Here is an 18,153-nt window from a genome sequence, read left to right as displayed (position 1 = left end):
TCTAGCACTTTCAAAGTTAATTGGTTCACGCGCGCTATCGCTAAAATGTGCTGCCCTCTTTCCTCTTTATAAAAGTAATTAAAATGACATAAACATCATTATCTAAAGAGCATCCGCTTTCCACAGAAAACACTTGAAATGTCACGAAAATGAATTTGATGAGAATTTTAATAAAATTTTATGAAAAAAAAAGCATAAAAAAAATCAAACTGAAAAAGGAATTGCTGGTTTATTTATACTTTCCGTACCCAAATAAATGCACAACTGCTTTGAAGAAGGAACTATTTGGATGGTTATTTTACTCACCAATATATTTTCACTGTCAAATTATCAACTTTATTATTGAAAAGCAGAACATCAAAAAATAAGACAAATTAGAAAAACCTACCGCGATTCATTATCTTTTTTATGCACAAGTTGTGCCAACAATCGTCATCACTAGTTATAAATCGATTTATTGACGCATCGTCATTATATAATTAATTTAATCAAGTACAATTTTGTTCGAATTCGGATAATTTGCCAGCAAGCCATAATTAAGTTGTAATAATTACTAGGCAAATGAGATAAAAACACGCGACTCAATCATTTTTGTATCTATATAGCTGAGCCAGACCCCCTTTTATATTCCTATATTCTCTCAGCATAAAATTTTGCTGCCTGATCGTGATCGCAATAAATTTCAAAATTTAAATGTGCCAGAATATGTCATAGGCAATAGGACTGTCATGAAAATAATTGAGGGCGATCCAAAAGGCTAACTTGGCCCAGGCTAATTTAACCCGCCATTCAATTTTGCTGATGGGCTAAGTTAGCCCAGGTTAGGTTAAGTTAGCCTGACCCAGGTTAGGCTTTTGGATCGCCATCAATATGCTTAATTCGTGTCGTTTTCCGCACGTGCCGCGTCCTTTTGACTTCTTTTGACCCGAGAGCTCATTAAAAATAAATAAATAAAAACTATGTGACGCAGAGCAATTAAAGTAGAAAAATGTAATTAATTTCGCCCACATGCCCGGCAAAAACAGGGAGTAATTTAAAATTATGAGCACAAACAACAAACGTCGAAGCGATAAAACGCCGTCAGAAGTAACTTGCTGCAATATATTTTAATGATAAGTCTGAGTCACAACTCGGTTCAGACTCTTGCACAAAAACAAATTTGCCGAACAAAAGTCTCTAAATGTAACTTTACGACTCGATCATTATCGCTTTTGCAAGAAAATTGAGGCTAATAGCAAATATTTAATTTCATTTTGAAATCGAATTAAAAAATAAACAACATGCTAAATCAAAAAGCTTAGAATCGACGCAGTGCTTTTTGTAAGGATGTATGCGATGTGCGATGCATAAACTCACTTAGCACACAAAAAGTGTTAAAAAAAAATAAAACAAGTTAGGCAACTGGCTAGCCACGCGTGCTGTGCGGGTCTGCGTAGCGTCTGCTGTCGACATTTACACTTTATTAATATTTCATTTTTATTCAACGAACTATTTCAATTTCACATCAAGTATTAATGTTCAACTCACGTACTTCAAATGGTGTGAATAAAAATAAGCACACGTATATGTCCGCAATTGAGTAAGTTGAGAAACGGTTAATTGCGCGCCCGAGTGAAATAAATGAAGGCGTGTTTATAAAAATTCCAATCAAGCACCATGTGTTTCATTGCTCTTATTTTTGCCGACTAATTTTTTTTAAGAAATCAAGGAATGGCGTCGGGCACCACCGACAAAATGAAATCCCTGTTGAACTGGGCCAAAGCGAAATCCGAGGGCCCCTTGTAGACGTTGCTTGCCGAGCACCGGGCATTTTTCATGAACCCTTCCAACACCCCGTTGATCACCAAAGCAGAGTAAACCTCGTTAGCTTACACTGCATGACTGCAAAAAAGTTCGGTATTATTTGATAATCGGTTGAGAACCAAACAAATTTGTACCGAGCAATCGCCGGTCGGGCTTTCAATGAATTTAATACAGGAATTTGGAATTTTGTTAAAAAATATATTTTTTATTCCTCGGTACATCTTTTTTTGCTTAAATTAAGGCCTCTTGTCGATAGGTTAAAAAAAATTCCAAAAGTTTTTTTTTTAAATTTTTTTTAAAAATTCTTTTAAAAAAAAACTGAAAAATGCTTTTAAAAAAAACTGAAAAATGGATTTTTTTTATTTTTCTGTTCGTGACGAAATCTTCAAAACAAACCTTTCTTGCAACGCCCAACAACTTTTCACTCACATTTTAAAAATGAACACCCTGTTTGATTTTCGAGGAGGAATAGGAAAATAGTAGCCTGGTCGTCTAGTTATATCAATAGTAAAATATTTTACATACTAATATAATTTTATTAGAAAATTGAAACCAAAAATTGATTTTTGGTTTCAAATGGCAGCAAAAATAGTTGATTTAAGTAACGTTTTAATTCACTGAAGTAAAGTGAAATAAAAAAATACATTTTAACGAACTTGATTTTCACTATATCGATTCTAAATTAGATGGGCTACATTTTGTTTCATTCCTCAAAAATAAAAATAAAATCGAAAGGGGTGTTCATTTCGAAAATTTGACTCAGTGTTAAAATATTTGGCTGAAAGTGACCTTGAACGTGTTTTTACACGTTCGGTCACACTTGAAAGCATGCTTGGGGCCAGAGAAATTTTGAAAAAGGTTTTTCCAAAATGCAGATATTTTATTGCTTTTGCACACAAATAAGACGCTTAATATTTTCGAATCATTAAGGAATGGCGTCGGGTGCAAATGTCAAAATGTAGTCCTTGTTGAACGGTATCAATTTGAATCCCGAGGGTTGTTCGTACAAGCCGGTTGTCGGGTGGCACCTGACGTCGCTCACAAAACCCTCCACCACTCCATTGATCACCAAAGCAGTATCAATGTATTCGGGCAGGTTGGCGTACTGCAAACAAAAGTTCAACGATTTCATTAAAAGATTAAAACATTTTAACAAATTTGGTATACCGAGCAATCACCGGCGGCGTCGAGTTGCGTGCACGCTGAGGAACCGTCCGTGTCGAAAAAGGAAGAGTCGAGACCGGTGTCGGTGTACTCCTGCGGACAGTTGGCGTTGGCAAGCACCGTCGCCGTGTGTCCGAACAACGTCTGCAAATTTCAATTCAATAAAAGAGATTTTTATATTCCAGAAAATATGTGACAAAGGCCAAGTTTCATGAAATCAAGATCGAAACCAGGGACCACACCTTTTCTCGCCACACGAATTTGAACCTCCAGATTGCAAATTAAATCAAAAGAGTCAATAATTCTCAAAGACCGAGATTCGAATTCGAACATATCAAAGACGGAGCCGACGGAGGCCGTTGAGAAAATCACCAGCCTGCGTCTGGGTATTTTCTCACCCCCTGTCCTGAGTGAATGCTTTTGACGCCAAAATGCTATTCCCTGTTCTTACGCTTAAGTGGTGAGAAATTTTTCAAATTCAATTTCCACCTTATTTGGTCTACATTCACATTCTGAATTTAAAAAAAATTGCCAGTGTCCTCTTTAATTGAGGAATAACTTACGCCGTTTGGGTAATAGAACGCGACGGTGCCGGTGACGTTGGTGGTGAAGTCAAAGTGGTTGGACATCAGCGTCTCGAACGGGCCCGGGAACTTGTAGCATATTTTAAGCACGGCCACTTTGCCGTTGCCTGAAATCCAGACCGCCGGTATAATTTGGCCTCCCACAGCAACGGTAGCAGTACCGTAACTTGCAATTGCAATCAAAAGTAAATAAAAGCATCTCTCGTAATGAGAATCAAATCTTACGATATTTCCCTGTTGGTAACGACGATCCGTTTAGAGACGAACACGCCAGGTGAATAGTAAATATCCCCATCATCGTCCCCTCTCACCATTACCTGCGCCAAGTTTCTCATCAATAATTAATTTGATAATTTCATTCCCAACCATCATTGTATTGACATTGAGGGCGATCCAAAAGGCCACCTTGGCCCAGGCTAATTTAACCCGCCATTCAATTTTGCTGGTGGGCTAAGTTAGCCCGGGGCTAAGTCAAGTTAGCCTGGGCCAGGTTAGGCTTTTGGATCGCCCTCATTATTTCTGTGATATTTTCGTACAATAAGCTTGATTAAATTGTTAATACAAGTCAATAAAACGGTTTTTTTTAAACTATTTGAACGATTTTTTAATGATCTTTGATTAAAAAAAGCAATTGTCGCTTTTTTTCTTGGCCGGAAAATCATACTTAAACGGCAAAAAATAGTGTTTACCATGCTTGGGTAATCTGCTGCGTTGAGTTGCACGATTGGTCCGTTTGAAGCAGCAACTGGGAGTGGGAAAGAAAACAGAATCATTTAAAAATTGCGCACGGAGGCCAGGGGGGTGAGAAAATCACCAGCCTCTGGGTGTGCATTTTCTCACCCCCTGGTCTGAGTAGTGTGTCAACGTTCATGTAAAGCGAGAATTGTGAATTATAAAAACGACACTGAGATTTTGCGTTTCCAAAACCAAATTTGGAAGGGGGGGGGGGGGGGGGAGGACCTTGGACGGATCGAAGAAACATTACTACATCTAGAAAAAATTAAGCACCATAATGCGCGTCCAGTAAACTTAATCTCAACTTTTTCAACAATTATGAAAATCATGTTTGAAATGTGCGTATATCTAAAAAATATATTAAAAATTTATTGAGGGCGATCCAAATGCCTAACCTGGCCCAGGTTAAGTTAACTTAGCCTCGGGCTAACTTAGCCCTCCAGCAAAATTCAATGGCGGGTTAAATTAGCCCGGGCCAAGTTAGCCTTTTGGATCGCCCTCATTGATTTCTAAGTACGGGAAATATTCAATTCTCCAGGATGGATGGAAACTTATCAAAATTAAAATGCATGTTTTCAATTGATAATTCTTGAATGTCTGATCTGTTTGGGCAGTAGTTGCCAAAAGATAAATCAATAAAGACACACTTTGCAACTAAAACTTTACCTCTGCCCAAGACGCAGGTCGTCACCAGGAGAGCCGCGAGTTGACCGTTCAGACCCATGTTTGTTGAGACTTCTAGTTTTGAAATTTTGCCTTCCTTTTAAATGATCGACGGTGACATGCAATTTGAAAAACAAGCCAATGGGAAGCAGGCACGTAACAAATGATAAAACCGCTTTTATCACTTCGTAAAATACAACGACCCCAATTTCTGCTTTTCGGAAAAACAAACTTTATCTCTGAACTCGTGCACGTCCGGTGCCAACTGCAATTAATTTCAACGGTTTTCACTTCAAGTATCGTCAATCAAGCACAAATTGAAAAAGTTACCGATATTGTGGGTAAAAATTATTCAAACTGACATATTTGCAAAATATATTATATCATAACTGAATATTTTTTTTTTTTTTTTTGGGTCAGGCCAAGACAAAGTGTCTTGTCGGCCTGTGCCCTTATTGAGCTTGCGGAAGGCAAGCTCCAATCTTATATTATTTGGGTATTTGTTTATTTTATTTTTATTTTATCTTTATTGTCATCAATTATCATCATTTATTCATCATTTATTTAGATAAATGTAATTTAATTTCGTCTACTAGGAAAGAATAATCTGAAGAAAGTAATGCATTCCTAGACAAAAAGTTGTGCAATAATTGTTGTCATGTCTTTTTTTACTTAATAAATAATGGATATGGAAACACGACATGATTGCAATTTTATTACTTTTTCATTGACAGGTACATGCATATTTATTGTTATCGTTGGAACAATTTTTCAACGGGGACAAAGTCTGTTTTCTTCAATTTCATGATCGTCTCCTTGAGTGCCAATTTCTTCAATCGAACTATAATTATTATTATTTTAAATTATAAAATATGCAACAAATAATGTGGCGTGCACGATTTCCAAAGGTGAAAATGGAGGCAATAAAAATAATGACATTTTCTTCCCTGCCTGCGCTTATTTCCTTATCAAGTTCGTGCCAACCGTGAAAGCGGGCTCGCCGAAGGCAATGAATTTTTCTTCCGCAACTTTGAACTTTGTGAAATGGAAAATGTTTTCCAATTTTCCAAATAAATAACATTAACAATATTTTTTTTTATCATGTTGAGAGTTTTTGGTAAAAAAAGTTGGTTCACCGCGCCAATTACAAAAATAAAAAATAAAATCATACCAAGTTTTTGAAATTTTCAGTTTGGAGATCAGAATTTAACTGTTTTTAAAAGCGGAAATATTTGAAAACGAGACTCTTTTGTGACGCAAATGCCGGACTGCACCGAACACACTTTTCAAGGCTAATTTTATTTTATTTTTCTGAGGAAAAGGAAAATGAGTGAATTGGGACATTGGGAGAGCAAAAATATTTTATATTTGATTTAAATTTTTCACGCTTTGTTTATACGGAAATGCTTGACATACACGAGCACTTTTTAGAGACAAATAACTAATTGAAGGCAATAGGAAGCAGGCACGAAAAGTGAGAAACTTTTATCACCTTAAAATTAATTACCTTTTTTGTCCCTGGGAACGACCCCAATTGTCCCTCTCGGGAAAATAAACTTTATCTCTGACAACGTTCACGTCCTGTTCGTCGAAAACTGCAATTAATTTAATCGGTATATAATTTACTTCAATATTCTTAACGATGCACGAATTGAAGGAGTTGCAAAGTAAAAAATCAAACTGAAATAAATCATCATTGTAAATTACGTCAGTTCTTCCTCTCTTTTCAATATAGGAGCTTCAGATTAATAAGAAGAAGAATTAGCTTTCCTAGAGAAAGAGTTTAAAAAATTAGAAAATCTATCGTTTTGGTCATTGCTGAAAACACACCATGAGTGTAATTTGCTGCTTTGTTGGAGGTACATGCAAGAAGATCATGTATTGCGAGTTATCATTACCAATTAATCATGTCAAAATACGAATTTTCCAACATTTTTTTCTGTCATTAGTTTATTTTATTGTAATGGAAGGTATAAAGCTTTTATTTAATCATAAAAATTCCACGATTTCTGTTTCTGAAGCTGCAAACTGGGCGACAAAAATGAGCTTTTCATTGTTTCCTGCTTTTGTTTCGTCATGTAAAAGGCAATTAATTGTGCCTCCAAGATAGGCGAACGTACAACTTTGAGCTTCGTGGGATGGGATGGTTAATTTTCCAAACAAAGTCATTCGTTGATAGTATTTTTTTAACGTTGAGAGTTTTTGGTAAATGATACTTTTGTTTGCAATTTATATACTTATTATTTTGGTGTTAGAAAAAAATAGGAGAATTTAACGCAAATAGTTAAAATCAAGTTTTTCGTTTGAATTCCATTGTAGAACTATTTTTTTGCATGAAATGGCAAATTTTAATTAGAGCTTAATTAAAACTGAAATGCGCAAGTGGGGCTTTTTCTTTTCGAAGTTGCGTGCCAAGCTGGAAGGCAATTTATTTTGTTTTCAAGCAAAAAAACAAAGAGTATAGGGCTTGTTATCGTTTTGAGTTTTCCGCTGCACGACATCCCTGCATGTGTTGGAAAATTTTGAAAACCAAGCAATTTACTTCCTTCTAAATTCCGGTGAGCTCAAAATTTCAGTCCGTATAAACGCAAATATTAGCGGATTTTAAAATTAAGAATAAAAAAACATGGTTTTTAGACATATTTCAGTTTTTATTTCGTCTTAATTAATTTTTGTATGTATTCGAGTGTATTTTTTTGTCCAAAACCAAATTTTGAAGCATAATCAATAACTTGAAGTGAGGAACTTGGATAGATATGAAATATTGAGGGCGATCCAAAAGGCTAATTTGACCCAGGCTAAATTAACCTGGCCTGGGCTAATTTAACCCGCCATTTAATTAATTTTGCTGGTGGGTTAAGTTAGCCCGGGCCTAAGTCAAGTTAACCTGGGCCAGGATAGGCTTTTGGATCGCCCTCAATATGTTTAACTTTTGGGAAACAAAATAAGATTGGAATGAATTTAATTACTCCATCTGCACGTCCATGATCAGAGAAGAGATCAAATGGTTTATATTATAATTAATGAGGGTGATCCAAAAGGCTAACTTGGCCCAGGCTAAATTAACCTGGTCCGGGCTAATTTAATCTGCCATTCAATTTTGCTGGTGGGCGAAGTTAGCCCAGGGCTAAGTCAAGTTAGCCTGGGCCAGGTTAGGCTTTTGGATCGCCTTCAATAAATTTAATGAGGGCGATCCAAAAGGCTTACTTGACCCAGCCTAAATTAGCTTAGCCCGGGCTAATTTAACCCGCCATTCAATTTTGCTGGTGGGCGAAGTTAGCCCGGGGCTAAGTCAAGTTAGCCTGGGCCAGGTTAGGCTTTTGGATCGCCCTCAATAATTCCTGCACCAATGAGGAACTTTTGAGCAATTTTCAATTCTCTGGGAAGGATCGAAACTTTTCAAATTAATATTGAAAAACTTTACCTCTACCCGAAAAGCAGGTCGTCACCAAGAGAACCGCGAGTTGACCGTTCAGACCTATGTTTGCGAAAAGTTAATCTCAATTTGTTGCCTTTTAGCAAATTGCAATTCCTCTATATAATCGAGGACGACACGCAATTCCAGAAAAAATGGCCAACGACGAAAATTGGTGAAAACTTATCGCCCGCGGAATTACACCTTTGGACGACCATGGACGACCAAACGTTTAGGCCTCTTTTTTCTTTGGAAAAAGAATTTTTATCTCTCGACCTCGTTCACTTCCTGTACGCCTGTAAAATACAATTAATTTCAAAAGTTTTTACTTCAAGTTAATATTTTTAAATAAGCACATTTTGAAGGATGTTGCCAGAATTATGCGTCACAAACTTTTCAAACCAAAATATGGTCACAAATCACAAAATATTGCATCTGAATTAAAGAAGCATTAATTGTTATTGATTGTTATTATAAAATCAATTTTGCCTGTCCAGATCGCAATAATGAAGAAAGTTAAGCAAATTTTATCGTTTTTTGGTCGTTTTATTTTTGTATTTTAATTTCTTGAATTACAATTTTAATTTTCTTATTGTCTAAAAGAAATCTAAAAGTCGCGATTTGTCCAGAATTGTCAACATTCAAGAAAAAGAAATTTTTCATGGTAGCTACATGCACATTTTTCATTGAAATTATTGTTTTTTAAATCAAAAAATTTCCATGAATTGCGTACGACTTTCGTTACCAAGGTGAAGAAATGGGCACTTAAAAAAAATTGAGCTTTTTCTCTCGTGTCCAGCTTTTCCTTGTCAAGTGTTCCAACGTGACCTCGTTGAAGACAATCAATTTCCTCGCAAAGGGGGCTGCTTATCGTTTTCCGTCCGCTGCACGTGCATGTGTTGGAAAAATTTTGAAAACTCACACACACCAAGTAATTTTCACAATTTCAGTATAACTTGTAAATAAAATAAATTCCTTTAGTCGAGAGCAAAAATCCGGCGCGGATTCCAAATATACAGCAGGGGGAAATCTAAAAATTGTTTTTGGGATATGTATTATTCATTTTGACGCGTGCTGGATTTATAAAATATTTTACAAAGGTGTTTTAAATTTTCTAGTTGTTACAAAGACGCAAAAGCTGCGTGAAAGCACAACCAATTCTCAGAGGTATAATAATTTACTTTTGAGCAACCTTTTTAATTACATTGATAAAATGATGATTTTTTAAATAAAGATAAACCCAAAAATAAAAATAAAAAAAAATTAATTGGGTGGTGCCTTCTGTACCACCAATAAAGGGCACAGGCTGACAAGACTTTGTCTTGGCCTGACCCTAAAAAAAAAAAAAAATAAAAAAAACAAAAAAAAACACACACATTTATCACTTCGGACGCGCCCATTGGTGCGAGTTTCCAGAACGTGACAGAGTTTTAGTTGTTAAAATTAATATTAAATGTTCAAAGTTTCAAACGTATTGGAGGAAAAGTTTCCAATGCCGGGTCTACGAAATTTTGTTGATGCAATTGAAACGAAAGAAAATTTTTTATACCGGTGCTGGTCTTTGAGTTAGCCGATTTTTATTGTATTGACTTGAGTTTTAAATAAAAAAAAAATTAAAAAAATGCGATGCAATGCGATGTTGAAAACAAAAAGACGAAAGGCTTCACGTTTCTGGTTCGTGCAGTCTTTAAATTTGTGGGATCGAAATTTAAACCAACTTTGACGGCGGGTTTGGGACCGAAAAGCAAAGGGTCGCCGGACTTGGTCCGAAAGGAATTAGTCCGAAAGTGCCTTTTTGGACTTTATCCGAAAATTTGGAAATAGTCCGAAAAAAATCGGAATTCATCCGAAAGGAAATAGGCCGAAAAAATCGGAATTAATCCGAAAACTGGCTATGAAAATAATATACCGTTTTTTTTTTTATCAATCAATTGTATTAGGAGTTTGAACATAAACAAGTTTAATGCTGAGATAAACGAAAATGGCACTTCTTATACCTGGCAAAACGTTTGGAAAAACTGTGTGGTTTTGTGATGCGGCAACAAGTTACAGCAGACACAACTTACCGGACAAAGCGACACAAGCGCACGTCACGTGACACATTTTTCTCAGCATATATTGGGACACAAGTTACACGTGGAAATTTTCAATTTTCAGTAAGTCATTCCTAAGGAAATTGGCATTTTTATAAAATAAATAATTTTTAATTATCAAACTAAAACTTTTCCAACATCAAGCAGCAAGAATAATTTAAAAAGAATCTTATATATTACCTTTTTTATGCCACAAATTTATCAGATGGAACAGAATTTATACTTTTCTAATCACATTAATAAAAGAACATATGAAAATATCAAAAATTTATTCAATTCCCCAGTGACGGATTACTCGGATGAAGTCCGAAAAGGCATTTTTCGGCCTATTTCCTTTCGGATGAATTCCGATTTTTTTTTGCCTATTTCCTTTTGGATAAATTACGATTTTTTTCGGACTATTTCCAAATTTTTGGATGAAGTCCGAAAAGGCATTTTCGGACAAATTCCTTTCGGATGAAAGGCGGTCCACCAAAGCAAAATGTTTGGACCGGGGATTGATTTTTCTGAAATTAAAACTGCAATACAAAAGTTAGGCAACTGGCTCGCCACGCGTGTCGTGCGGTTCAGCGTTTCCGCCTGCGGTGTCGCTTTTCGTATACTTTTCATGTCAATTTTTACGTCGCAATACTTTTTATTTAATTATTCATCATAAATGTCAATTAAATTTAATTGACATTTCTTCAAATATTTTTTAGTAAAACAATTGTTTCTTATTAAATAATCACCATAATTTGATTTGATTCAGGATTTGTTCAAATTTCAGCTGGAAATAAACATTTTCAAATTTTAATTTTCGCTCAAAGGGAAGCTACAAAGCGAAATTGTATTCACAATTCCCAAATGAAAAACTCGAGGACCAAAAGGATTTGGTTCGAAAATCACAACATTTTCTGCTTTTGTAATTTATGGAATTAAAATAGCCCAAAATAAAACTGCATTTTAATTTAATCCATTAATGTTTTACGCACTGATCCTTTATGCATTTGTTGGTTGGATTGAGTCAAAGAAATCAATCAGTTACTAGGCTAGAAAGTAATTTATAATTGCAATTTGATATTTGTTTGGAAATTTCATAATTTTGCATTGTGCAGACTATCAAAAATAAATTAATTGTATTTAAATTTGCAGAGTGCGTCCACTTTATTGATATCAAACAAACGCATCAATTAAGAAAAATGAGAATTCAATAATTTATTAATAAAAAAATGCGATTAATTTTAATCAAAAAATCAAAGCCTGCCGGGCGTGTGAAGAAGCGAAAGCAATTTAATTAAGATTGAATGCGCACCCCCGCCGTACGTGATCAATCGAAGCACCCCCTCGCACCTGCTCACTGCAGCTCGTTCTGGCCTTGGCGGGGCAAAGTTGAAGGTGCGCGCGCGCACGTGGTGTGCCCCATGCAGCTGGTGCAGCCTCCGACCGAGCGAGCACCAAAAACCACAACAATCTGCCAACCCCAGCAAAGAAAAGCGTCCGAAATGCAGCGGCCGCCGCCCCCGCGGAGGCGGTCGCGCATCCCCACGCGGCAGCGCGGCTCCCTCGGCGACCTACGGGCCTCGGGGGCCCCCCCGGGGGCCCAGGGGGCTTCGATGGCCGCCCTCTCGCACGACTCGGGCATCTCGCGCTCCGTCAGCCTCGCGTCCCTCGCCTCCACGGCCCCCAACCGAGCCGGCCCCGCCACCGTCCCCCAGCGGAAACAGGCCCCCGCCGGAAGAAACTCCCCCCGCAAACTCCTCGACGAGCCCCTCGACCCGCACCAACATTGCAAAATTGCCCTTGACCTTTACAAGGTAATTTTTTTTACAAATTTCTTCTATTGATTATTTGCTTCATGAAGCAAAAAAGAGTTAATTAAATAAAATTTTATTGTCTTTAGATTCTCTCTAAGTAATTTAATAATTAAAAACCTCATCTAAATCATTTTGGTAATAAATAAATTTTATTGATGTGAAAATACAGCATGAGCAATTAATTGATATTTACAATTTCTTAATTATTTGACAATTTTTGCAACAGAAAATGTGAGTAAAATTTATTATTTCTATTTCAATATTGAAAATATATTTACGTTAAATAAAATATATCTAATATTGACGCGTTTTAATTTTATTAATTTCTCAGAAAGAGAAAATGCATTTTCACATTTCAATAAAAACTGAAAATTAATCACTGTTGTAAATTTTTATTGCAGAGCGAGAACGAAGCCCTGAAGAGAGAACTGACCAAGACAAAAATGGAAATGGACACCCTGCGGATGGAGTTTGGCGCGCACAGCAGGCGGGTGGTGCTGCCGTCCGCCCCCGCCGAAGACCCCCTGCTCAACATCCAGCCGCTCAAACTGCACTTCATCCGGTCGCACTCCTGCGAAGGTCTTCTTGAAAGGGACGCGTCCGAAGACGAGTCCGAAATCAACGACTACGACCAAAGCCTCATCGAAGTAACGGAATTTATCATCTAAAAAATTTATTAGGTTTTTTTTATAACAAATTTAATTTCAGTTTTGGACCAAACGGAACGAGGAGCCCGTCCAAGCCACTGCTGTCCCTGAAGGGAAAAGGGCCTCCTCGGTTCCATCAGAAGTGTGGACCTTGGTAAAAATCTTAAAATCTTTTTAAATTCACAAAATAAATGTTGTAAATTTTCAGGAGAATAAATCTGAAAGCATGATCTCAAGCCGGCGGACGTCGACGCCCATCAGTGGCCCTTGTCTGCAGGACCTGCCCACCGAGGACTCGCTGTCCAAGGTGCAGCGCTGGACGGCCAAGCAGACAAATGGCGGGGAGGAGGGAAGAATGGCGCCGCCTCCCCTCCAGTGGCAGCCGTGTCGCAACCCCAAGGCCAGGCCGACCAAACTTGACCTGGCCAGGGCGGACGCCAGTCAGGGTCAGATGGTCAAGCGGCTGGAGTCGAGGGCGGCCATCTCGCTGCTCTCCCCGCGCCCCTTCAGCGCCGCCCCCACCTTCGTGCCGCCCCTTGACCTCTCCAAGATCAGGCATGGCAACTCTTCGTACTCCCAGGACAGCCAAAACCAGGTTGAAAATTATTTTAATCGGGTACCAGGTACCATCATAATGTCCTAAAGATAATGTCCTAATTTGAGGTTTAAAATAATGTCCTAAAGTAAATTTCCTAAAGATAATATCCTAAAAGTTGCGATCGCATATTGTCCTCAAAATTTGGTCCTATAACTGAGAATTTAAAGAAAATGTCCTAAATTTTTTTTATAAAAATTTCAGGTTTTCGAGGGACCAAATTTATCTTCATTTTGTATCAAATGAATTCACATGTGCATAAATATATTCTTAACACCGAATCAGAGTCACGGTCAGCTTGGGACTCGGCAGTCGCATGGTAATTCTGGGCTGTTTCTTCAGTTTGCGTTATAGGCGCATAGGGTTGTAGGTGGTACTGCAGGTGTGCTCAAGAAATTTGATTATGCTGATTTAGAATCAGAATATATTTTGAAGCATTCGAATTTGAAAGAATAAATTCTCAATTTTTTTCGCGCATGACACATGACGTTGCATAATTTTCTGGCGTTAGGATATTTTCTGTTAGGACACATTTTCAATTCTTAATTTTAGGACATTTTCCGTTAGGACATTGTGAGGCACTCCTTTTAATCAACCAAATTTCAAATGGAGGCATTGGGGGGATGCTCAGAATCGAGTAGGGTTTTAGCAAAATTTGGAAGGTCAGATCAGGATAACGATGATTTAATGAATTGAGTATTCTCATTGGTCAAAAAGGTTCCCCCCCCCCACTAAATTAAAATTGGCTTCTGCACATCAAGTGGGACCCATTGTTGGAAAGCTCAGGTCAAAAGGAATCGATTGGTGACCTTAAAGGTCAAGATCATTTTAAAAAAGTTTTTACCAAAAGATTTAATAATTGCTCAAAATTTTCTCCACAGCTCTCACACTAACTTCATTAACAAAAAGTTTTTAAGGAATTAAAAATTTATTTTTACTATTTTTACCTCTTGCCAATTATAAAAACTTGTATTTATCAACTATTCAATATGATTGTGTTTTACATTTTTCACTTACTACTAAATTTCGTTCCAGCCGCTCTTGACGATGCCGGCGAACACTTCACACAAGTTTCTGGTGAACGCGCAAAGCAGCGCCGCCCAGAGCAGGGCGATCCTACGAAGGCTGCAGGAGCGCAAATGAAGCAACTAAAGTCTACCTCAAAACGCTGCCTTAACTCGACTTGGACGCAATGTGATCAGGAAACTCGCTGGTGTCAAGCCAGGAGTAGTGAGAGAGAAGAAGTCCTTTACCATTTTAATACGACACTGAATTAATTTACTTTGAATAAGTCAAACACTTTTGTATCCAACAAGCTATATTTAGAGCAATTAAATAGAGATTTATTAATAAAATAAGCATCACTTTTTGATTTCAAATTGGCTGCGTCTCCCTCTGCAGCCACTGGAGGGCGTCGCCCTTGAGCAACGGGCCCACCAGCTCCAGGCACTTGGCGTGGTACTCGTTCACATAAGAGACCTGACCAACAATAAATTATTATAAATTCCTTATTTGTGTCAATAAACAAACCTCTTCAGGCGTGAGCAGCGACTTGAGGAACATTTTGGTCTGCAGAGGCACCACGGTGACGTCCTCGAAGGTGAGGAAGCCCCTGTCCTTGAAGTTGAAGCGCACTTTGGCCGGAACGGTCCGCACAATGTTTTCGATGCGGATCCCGAAACTGCCGTCCTCGTAGTAACCGGGCTCTGTGAATTCTTCCATTATTTTATTTAAACACGATAAATAAAAAAAGAGCAACCATTGGATAGGAACATGTTGGCCTGCATGCCAGGGTCGTTGGGCCTGTTCTTGAAGGTGATGCCGATGGGACCTTCGTGGACGTTCAGGTACGACCCGATTCCGTGACTGGTTCCATGCAGGTAGTCCAGTCCGATGTCCCACAGCGGCTTCCTCGCCAGGGTGTCCAGATAGTTGCCCTGAAACCAAAGGTCAAATCTGCCTCAGGGTGCAAAAGGGTTCTTTGCCTTAATTTTGGAGGGGAAGATGCAGCTGCGTATTGCGTAGGCGCCCTTGAACACCCTGGTGAAGGCCTCTCTTTCAAAGTCAGTCGGGGTCCCCAAGTGGATTGTGCGAGTCACGTCTGTCGTGCCGTCCCTGAGGAGGGAATTGCATTACCATCAAAGGGTCGAGAATTGAACTCGTTACTTGAATTGGGCGCCAGAGTCGCACAGGTAGACGTGTTTGTCCGTGATGGGACGGTCAGTGGACGGATCTGGTGAGTAGTGGATGATGGCGGCGTTTGGGCCTACTGAGGAAATTGTCTCGAAACTCAGACCCACAAAGTCGGGCAGCTCCCTGAATGAGAAAAATTGAACATAACTTTGCCAATCATTCCCCAAATTGGTGTTCAACACATTTTTGGAATCAACTTGCAAAATTCATCCACACATAAAATAATTTTTTTCAATTTTTTTAATCTAGTCTGGGTCTTTAAAGTTCGTACTCACGATCTGAACTGCTCGAGTTTGGTGGCGCCGGAAATCTCGGTGACCGCGTTGCCCAGGGCGACCTCCTTCTCGAGCCAGGCAAAGTACCTGCACAGGGCGGCCGCGTCCTTTATGTGCGCGTTGATCATGCCGTTGACCTCGGTCGGGTTCTTGATGGTCTTGGCGATGGCCACAGGACTCACCTCGGTCAACAGACTCTGATCCGGCACCAGACTCGTCAGCGCCACGCTCGAGTTCTCCGAAATCCAAATCTTGTCTAACGGACCCTGTCCAAGAAGAACTATAGAAAGGTTTTTACAGAAAAAAATTGTATAAAACCAACCAGCTCGTTGAGCGTGGCCTCGATGTGGCTCCGGATTGAGTCATACGTGGCCACGCCCACCTGAAGACCTTCAGCCTCGAAGTGCTCATGGACGGCAGCTGTGACTTTGCTCTCGTCGATGAACAGGGTCACGCCCTTCTGACTGACAGACGCGTACGAGAAGAAGACGGGGTTGTACGAAATGTCCGACCCGCGCAAATTCAGCAGCCCTGTCAAAAATCCTGATATTATTTCAATCTTGGGAAAATAAATTAACTATTTACAAGCAATTTCATCAAGGGCTGTCAGGACAAAGAGGACTGCGTTCTTCTCCAGCATCTGCTCCCTCAGGTCACACACCTTGGACGCACTCGTTACCCCTGGGAACAAAATTAAATTTGAAAAAAATTATTAAAACGTTAAAATAGGCCAAACTTTGCAATTGAGGTCTCATGTAAAATTAAATTTATTTTAAGAAGCCTCTTTTTAAAATCTTTATATAGAAATCTTTTCAAAAATTTAATTTGTTAAGAAGAATTATTAAAAAATAGGAAGATTTGAGATTGAAAAAAGCCATCACATAACTTGTTGATGAGACTAGTTGCTAATTTTAAACAGCTTTTGCAAATTCTTGATCTTTATCACAACTTCCACCTGTGTATTTGAGTTCGAGGGGCATGGCCGGACCCCTGGGCCTCTGTGGCTTCTCCTTGTCCCACACAATGTCCACCAGGTTTTTGTCAACGGCCACAAGGTCAATTCCAGACGACTCGAGCAACGTCTTGAGCGGCCGGAACTCGCACTGGGACATGAGATAAGGGTCGAAACCTACCCTTGAGTTTCTGGCCAGGGTTTTTGACAACCAGGTGCCTTGCGAAGGTGTCGACGGAATGCCTGAGACAAATTATTAAATTAATATAATTTTTTTCTCCGAGACTCATTTTTGACACGAACCTTCTTTCATGAGGGTCCAGTCCTGCGACATCTCCTTGGTGGCCTGAAGGAAGTAGCGGCCGTCAGTCCACATGCACGCGTGGTCCTCGGTCACGATGGCCGTGCCTGCCGAGCCGGTGAACCCCGACACGAATGCCCTTCGTTTGTCACACGCGGCCAGGTACTCGCTCTGAAAATTCATTATTTTAGTGAACATCGTTCTATTGTTATCCTGGACCACAGGGTACGATCAGAAAAATTGCATCTCGATTTTAACTTTGATATGTACATAAAAAAATCGTACTTGGTGAGCGTCGCCCGAGGGGATGATGTAGGCGTGGATGGGTTCGGGGCCGACGAACTCCTTGACCTTCATGATCTGCCGCAACTCCTTGAGCACCTGGTTTCTGGCCATTTCGAATAAATCTTGATAAAAAAAGGCCTGCAAAGAGAAAGGTTTATTATTCGTCGACTTTTGCTTTCGAAATTCGAGCTGACTGGATTCGTCACGTGGTTGCGATCGGACGGACGAGAAAGGGCAGAAATCCTTCGTCGTTTTGCGATGCACCAGACAGAGGTATGTCCTCTTCTCACGACTCAATCTGTGATAAGATGCAAATATTGTATCGCGAAAAAGCTGTCTGTCAAAATCAAAGTGAAAAGAGGGCGTGGCTGGAGCGGCCCACATGATTTCAGGTAGCGTAAACTGAAGGAGACAAAGCATTCAAGTGTTTATTTTTTTCATTTTTTAGGATTTGGGATTTGGAGATCAACAACTGCATAGAAAGATAAAAATAAAGCGCAAGAAATTGATGTAAAAATTTAATTGTTGCGCATAAAATAAATTTGTTACGAGTAGTTCAAGAATAATTAGCCTAAGGAATCGAGATCATCTCCTTTGTTTACACCCCTTGGCAAGTTGCCGGCCGGCGAATTTCAGCGCCACCGGAGTGCGGCAG

General features: G+C 39.1%; 3 protein-coding genes across 3 annotated transcripts; 1 reads left to right on the top strand and 2 right to left on the bottom strand.

Moving 5' to 3' along the window:
• Nucleotides 1-2,685: 2,685 nt before the first annotated feature.
• LOC132195732 (uncharacterized) lies at nt 2,686-5,009 on the bottom strand. Its single transcript, XM_059617907.1, has 6 exons — nt 4,953-5,009; nt 4,241-4,296; nt 3,777-3,868; nt 3,531-3,717; nt 2,971-3,111; nt 2,686-2,908 (listed from the first exon to the last, which is right to left on the bottom strand). Exons 2-6 carry the CDS (start codon nt 4,241-4,243, stop codon nt 2,729-2,731), a joined length of 603 nt encoding a protein of 200 aa, XP_059473890.1. The 5' UTR covers nt 4,244-4,296; nt 4,953-5,009; the 3' UTR covers nt 2,686-2,728.
• Nucleotides 5,010-11,875: 6,866 nt separating this feature from the next.
• LOC132195721 (uncharacterized) lies at nt 11,876-14,851 on the top strand. The gene is made up of 5 exons (XM_059617894.1): nt 11,876-12,250; nt 12,652-12,897; nt 12,959-13,051; nt 13,106-13,492; nt 14,528-14,851. The coding sequence occupies exons 1-5, from the start codon at nt 11,939-11,941 to the stop codon at nt 14,633-14,635; spliced, it is 1,146 nt and encodes a 381-aa protein (XP_059473877.1). The 5' UTR covers nt 11,876-11,938; the 3' UTR covers nt 14,636-14,851.
• LOC132195720 (xaa-Pro aminopeptidase 1) lies at nt 14,500-17,858 on the bottom strand. The gene is made up of 12 exons (XM_059617893.1): nt 17,693-17,858; nt 17,499-17,636; nt 17,216-17,384; nt 16,916-17,155; nt 16,546-16,641; nt 16,283-16,491; nt 15,961-16,226; nt 15,659-15,808; nt 15,478-15,607; nt 15,252-15,429; nt 15,023-15,198; nt 14,500-14,971 (listed from the first exon to the last, which is right to left on the bottom strand). Exons 2-12 carry the CDS (start codon nt 17,607-17,609, stop codon nt 14,867-14,869), a joined length of 1,830 nt encoding a protein of 609 aa, XP_059473876.1. The 5' UTR covers nt 17,610-17,636; nt 17,693-17,858; the 3' UTR covers nt 14,500-14,866.
• Between the last annotated feature and the right edge of the window lie 295 nt (nt 17,859-18,153).

Source organism: Neocloeon triangulifer, unplaced genomic scaffold, assembly GCF_031216515.1.
Source record: "Neocloeon triangulifer isolate White Clay Creek 2 clone unplaced genomic scaffold, ASM3121651v1 ptg000010l, whole genome shotgun sequence".
NCBI classification, from domain to species: Eukaryota; Metazoa; Arthropoda; class Insecta; order Ephemeroptera; family Baetidae; genus Neocloeon; species Neocloeon triangulifer.
The sequence above is the reverse complement of the archived record's forward strand: the minus strand, read 5'-3'. Positions and strand labels throughout refer to the sequence as shown.

Bases quoted from the DNA above. Each gene is read 5' to 3' on its own strand.
- LOC132195732 (XM_059617907.1), bottom strand. The intron at 3,112-3,530 runs GTAAGTTATTCC...TGAAATTTGCAG, and splicing joins CGTTCTATTACCCAAACGGC to ACGTTGTTCGGACACACGGC. The intron at 2,909-2,970 runs GTATACCAAATT...TTTTGTTTGCAG, and splicing joins ACGCCGCCGGTGATTGCTCG to TACGCCAACCTGCCCGAATA.
- LOC132195721 (XM_059617894.1), top strand. From the start codon at position 11,939: ATGCAGCGGCCGCCGCCCCCGCGGAGGCGGTCGCGCATCCCCACGCGG. The intron at 12,251-12,651 runs GTAATTTTTTTT...TTTTTATTGCAG, and splicing joins TTGCCCTTGACCTTTACAAG to AGCGAGAACGAAGCCCTGAA. The intron at 13,052-13,105 runs GTAAAAATCTTA...GTAAATTTTCAG, and splicing joins CATCAGAAGTGTGGACCTTG to GAGAATAAATCTGAAAGCAT.
- LOC132195720 (XM_059617893.1), bottom strand. From the start codon at position 17,609: ATGGCCAGAAACCAGGTGCTCAAGGAGTTGCGGCAGATCATGAAGGTC. The intron at 16,492-16,545 runs GTAAATAGTTAA...GATTTTTGACAG, and splicing joins AGCCCTTGATGAAATTGCTT to GGCTGCTGAATTTGCGCGGG. The intron at 15,608-15,658 runs GTAACGAGTTCA...TTCCCTCCTCAG, and splicing joins GACTCTGGCGCCCAATTCAA to GGACGGCACGACAGACGTGA.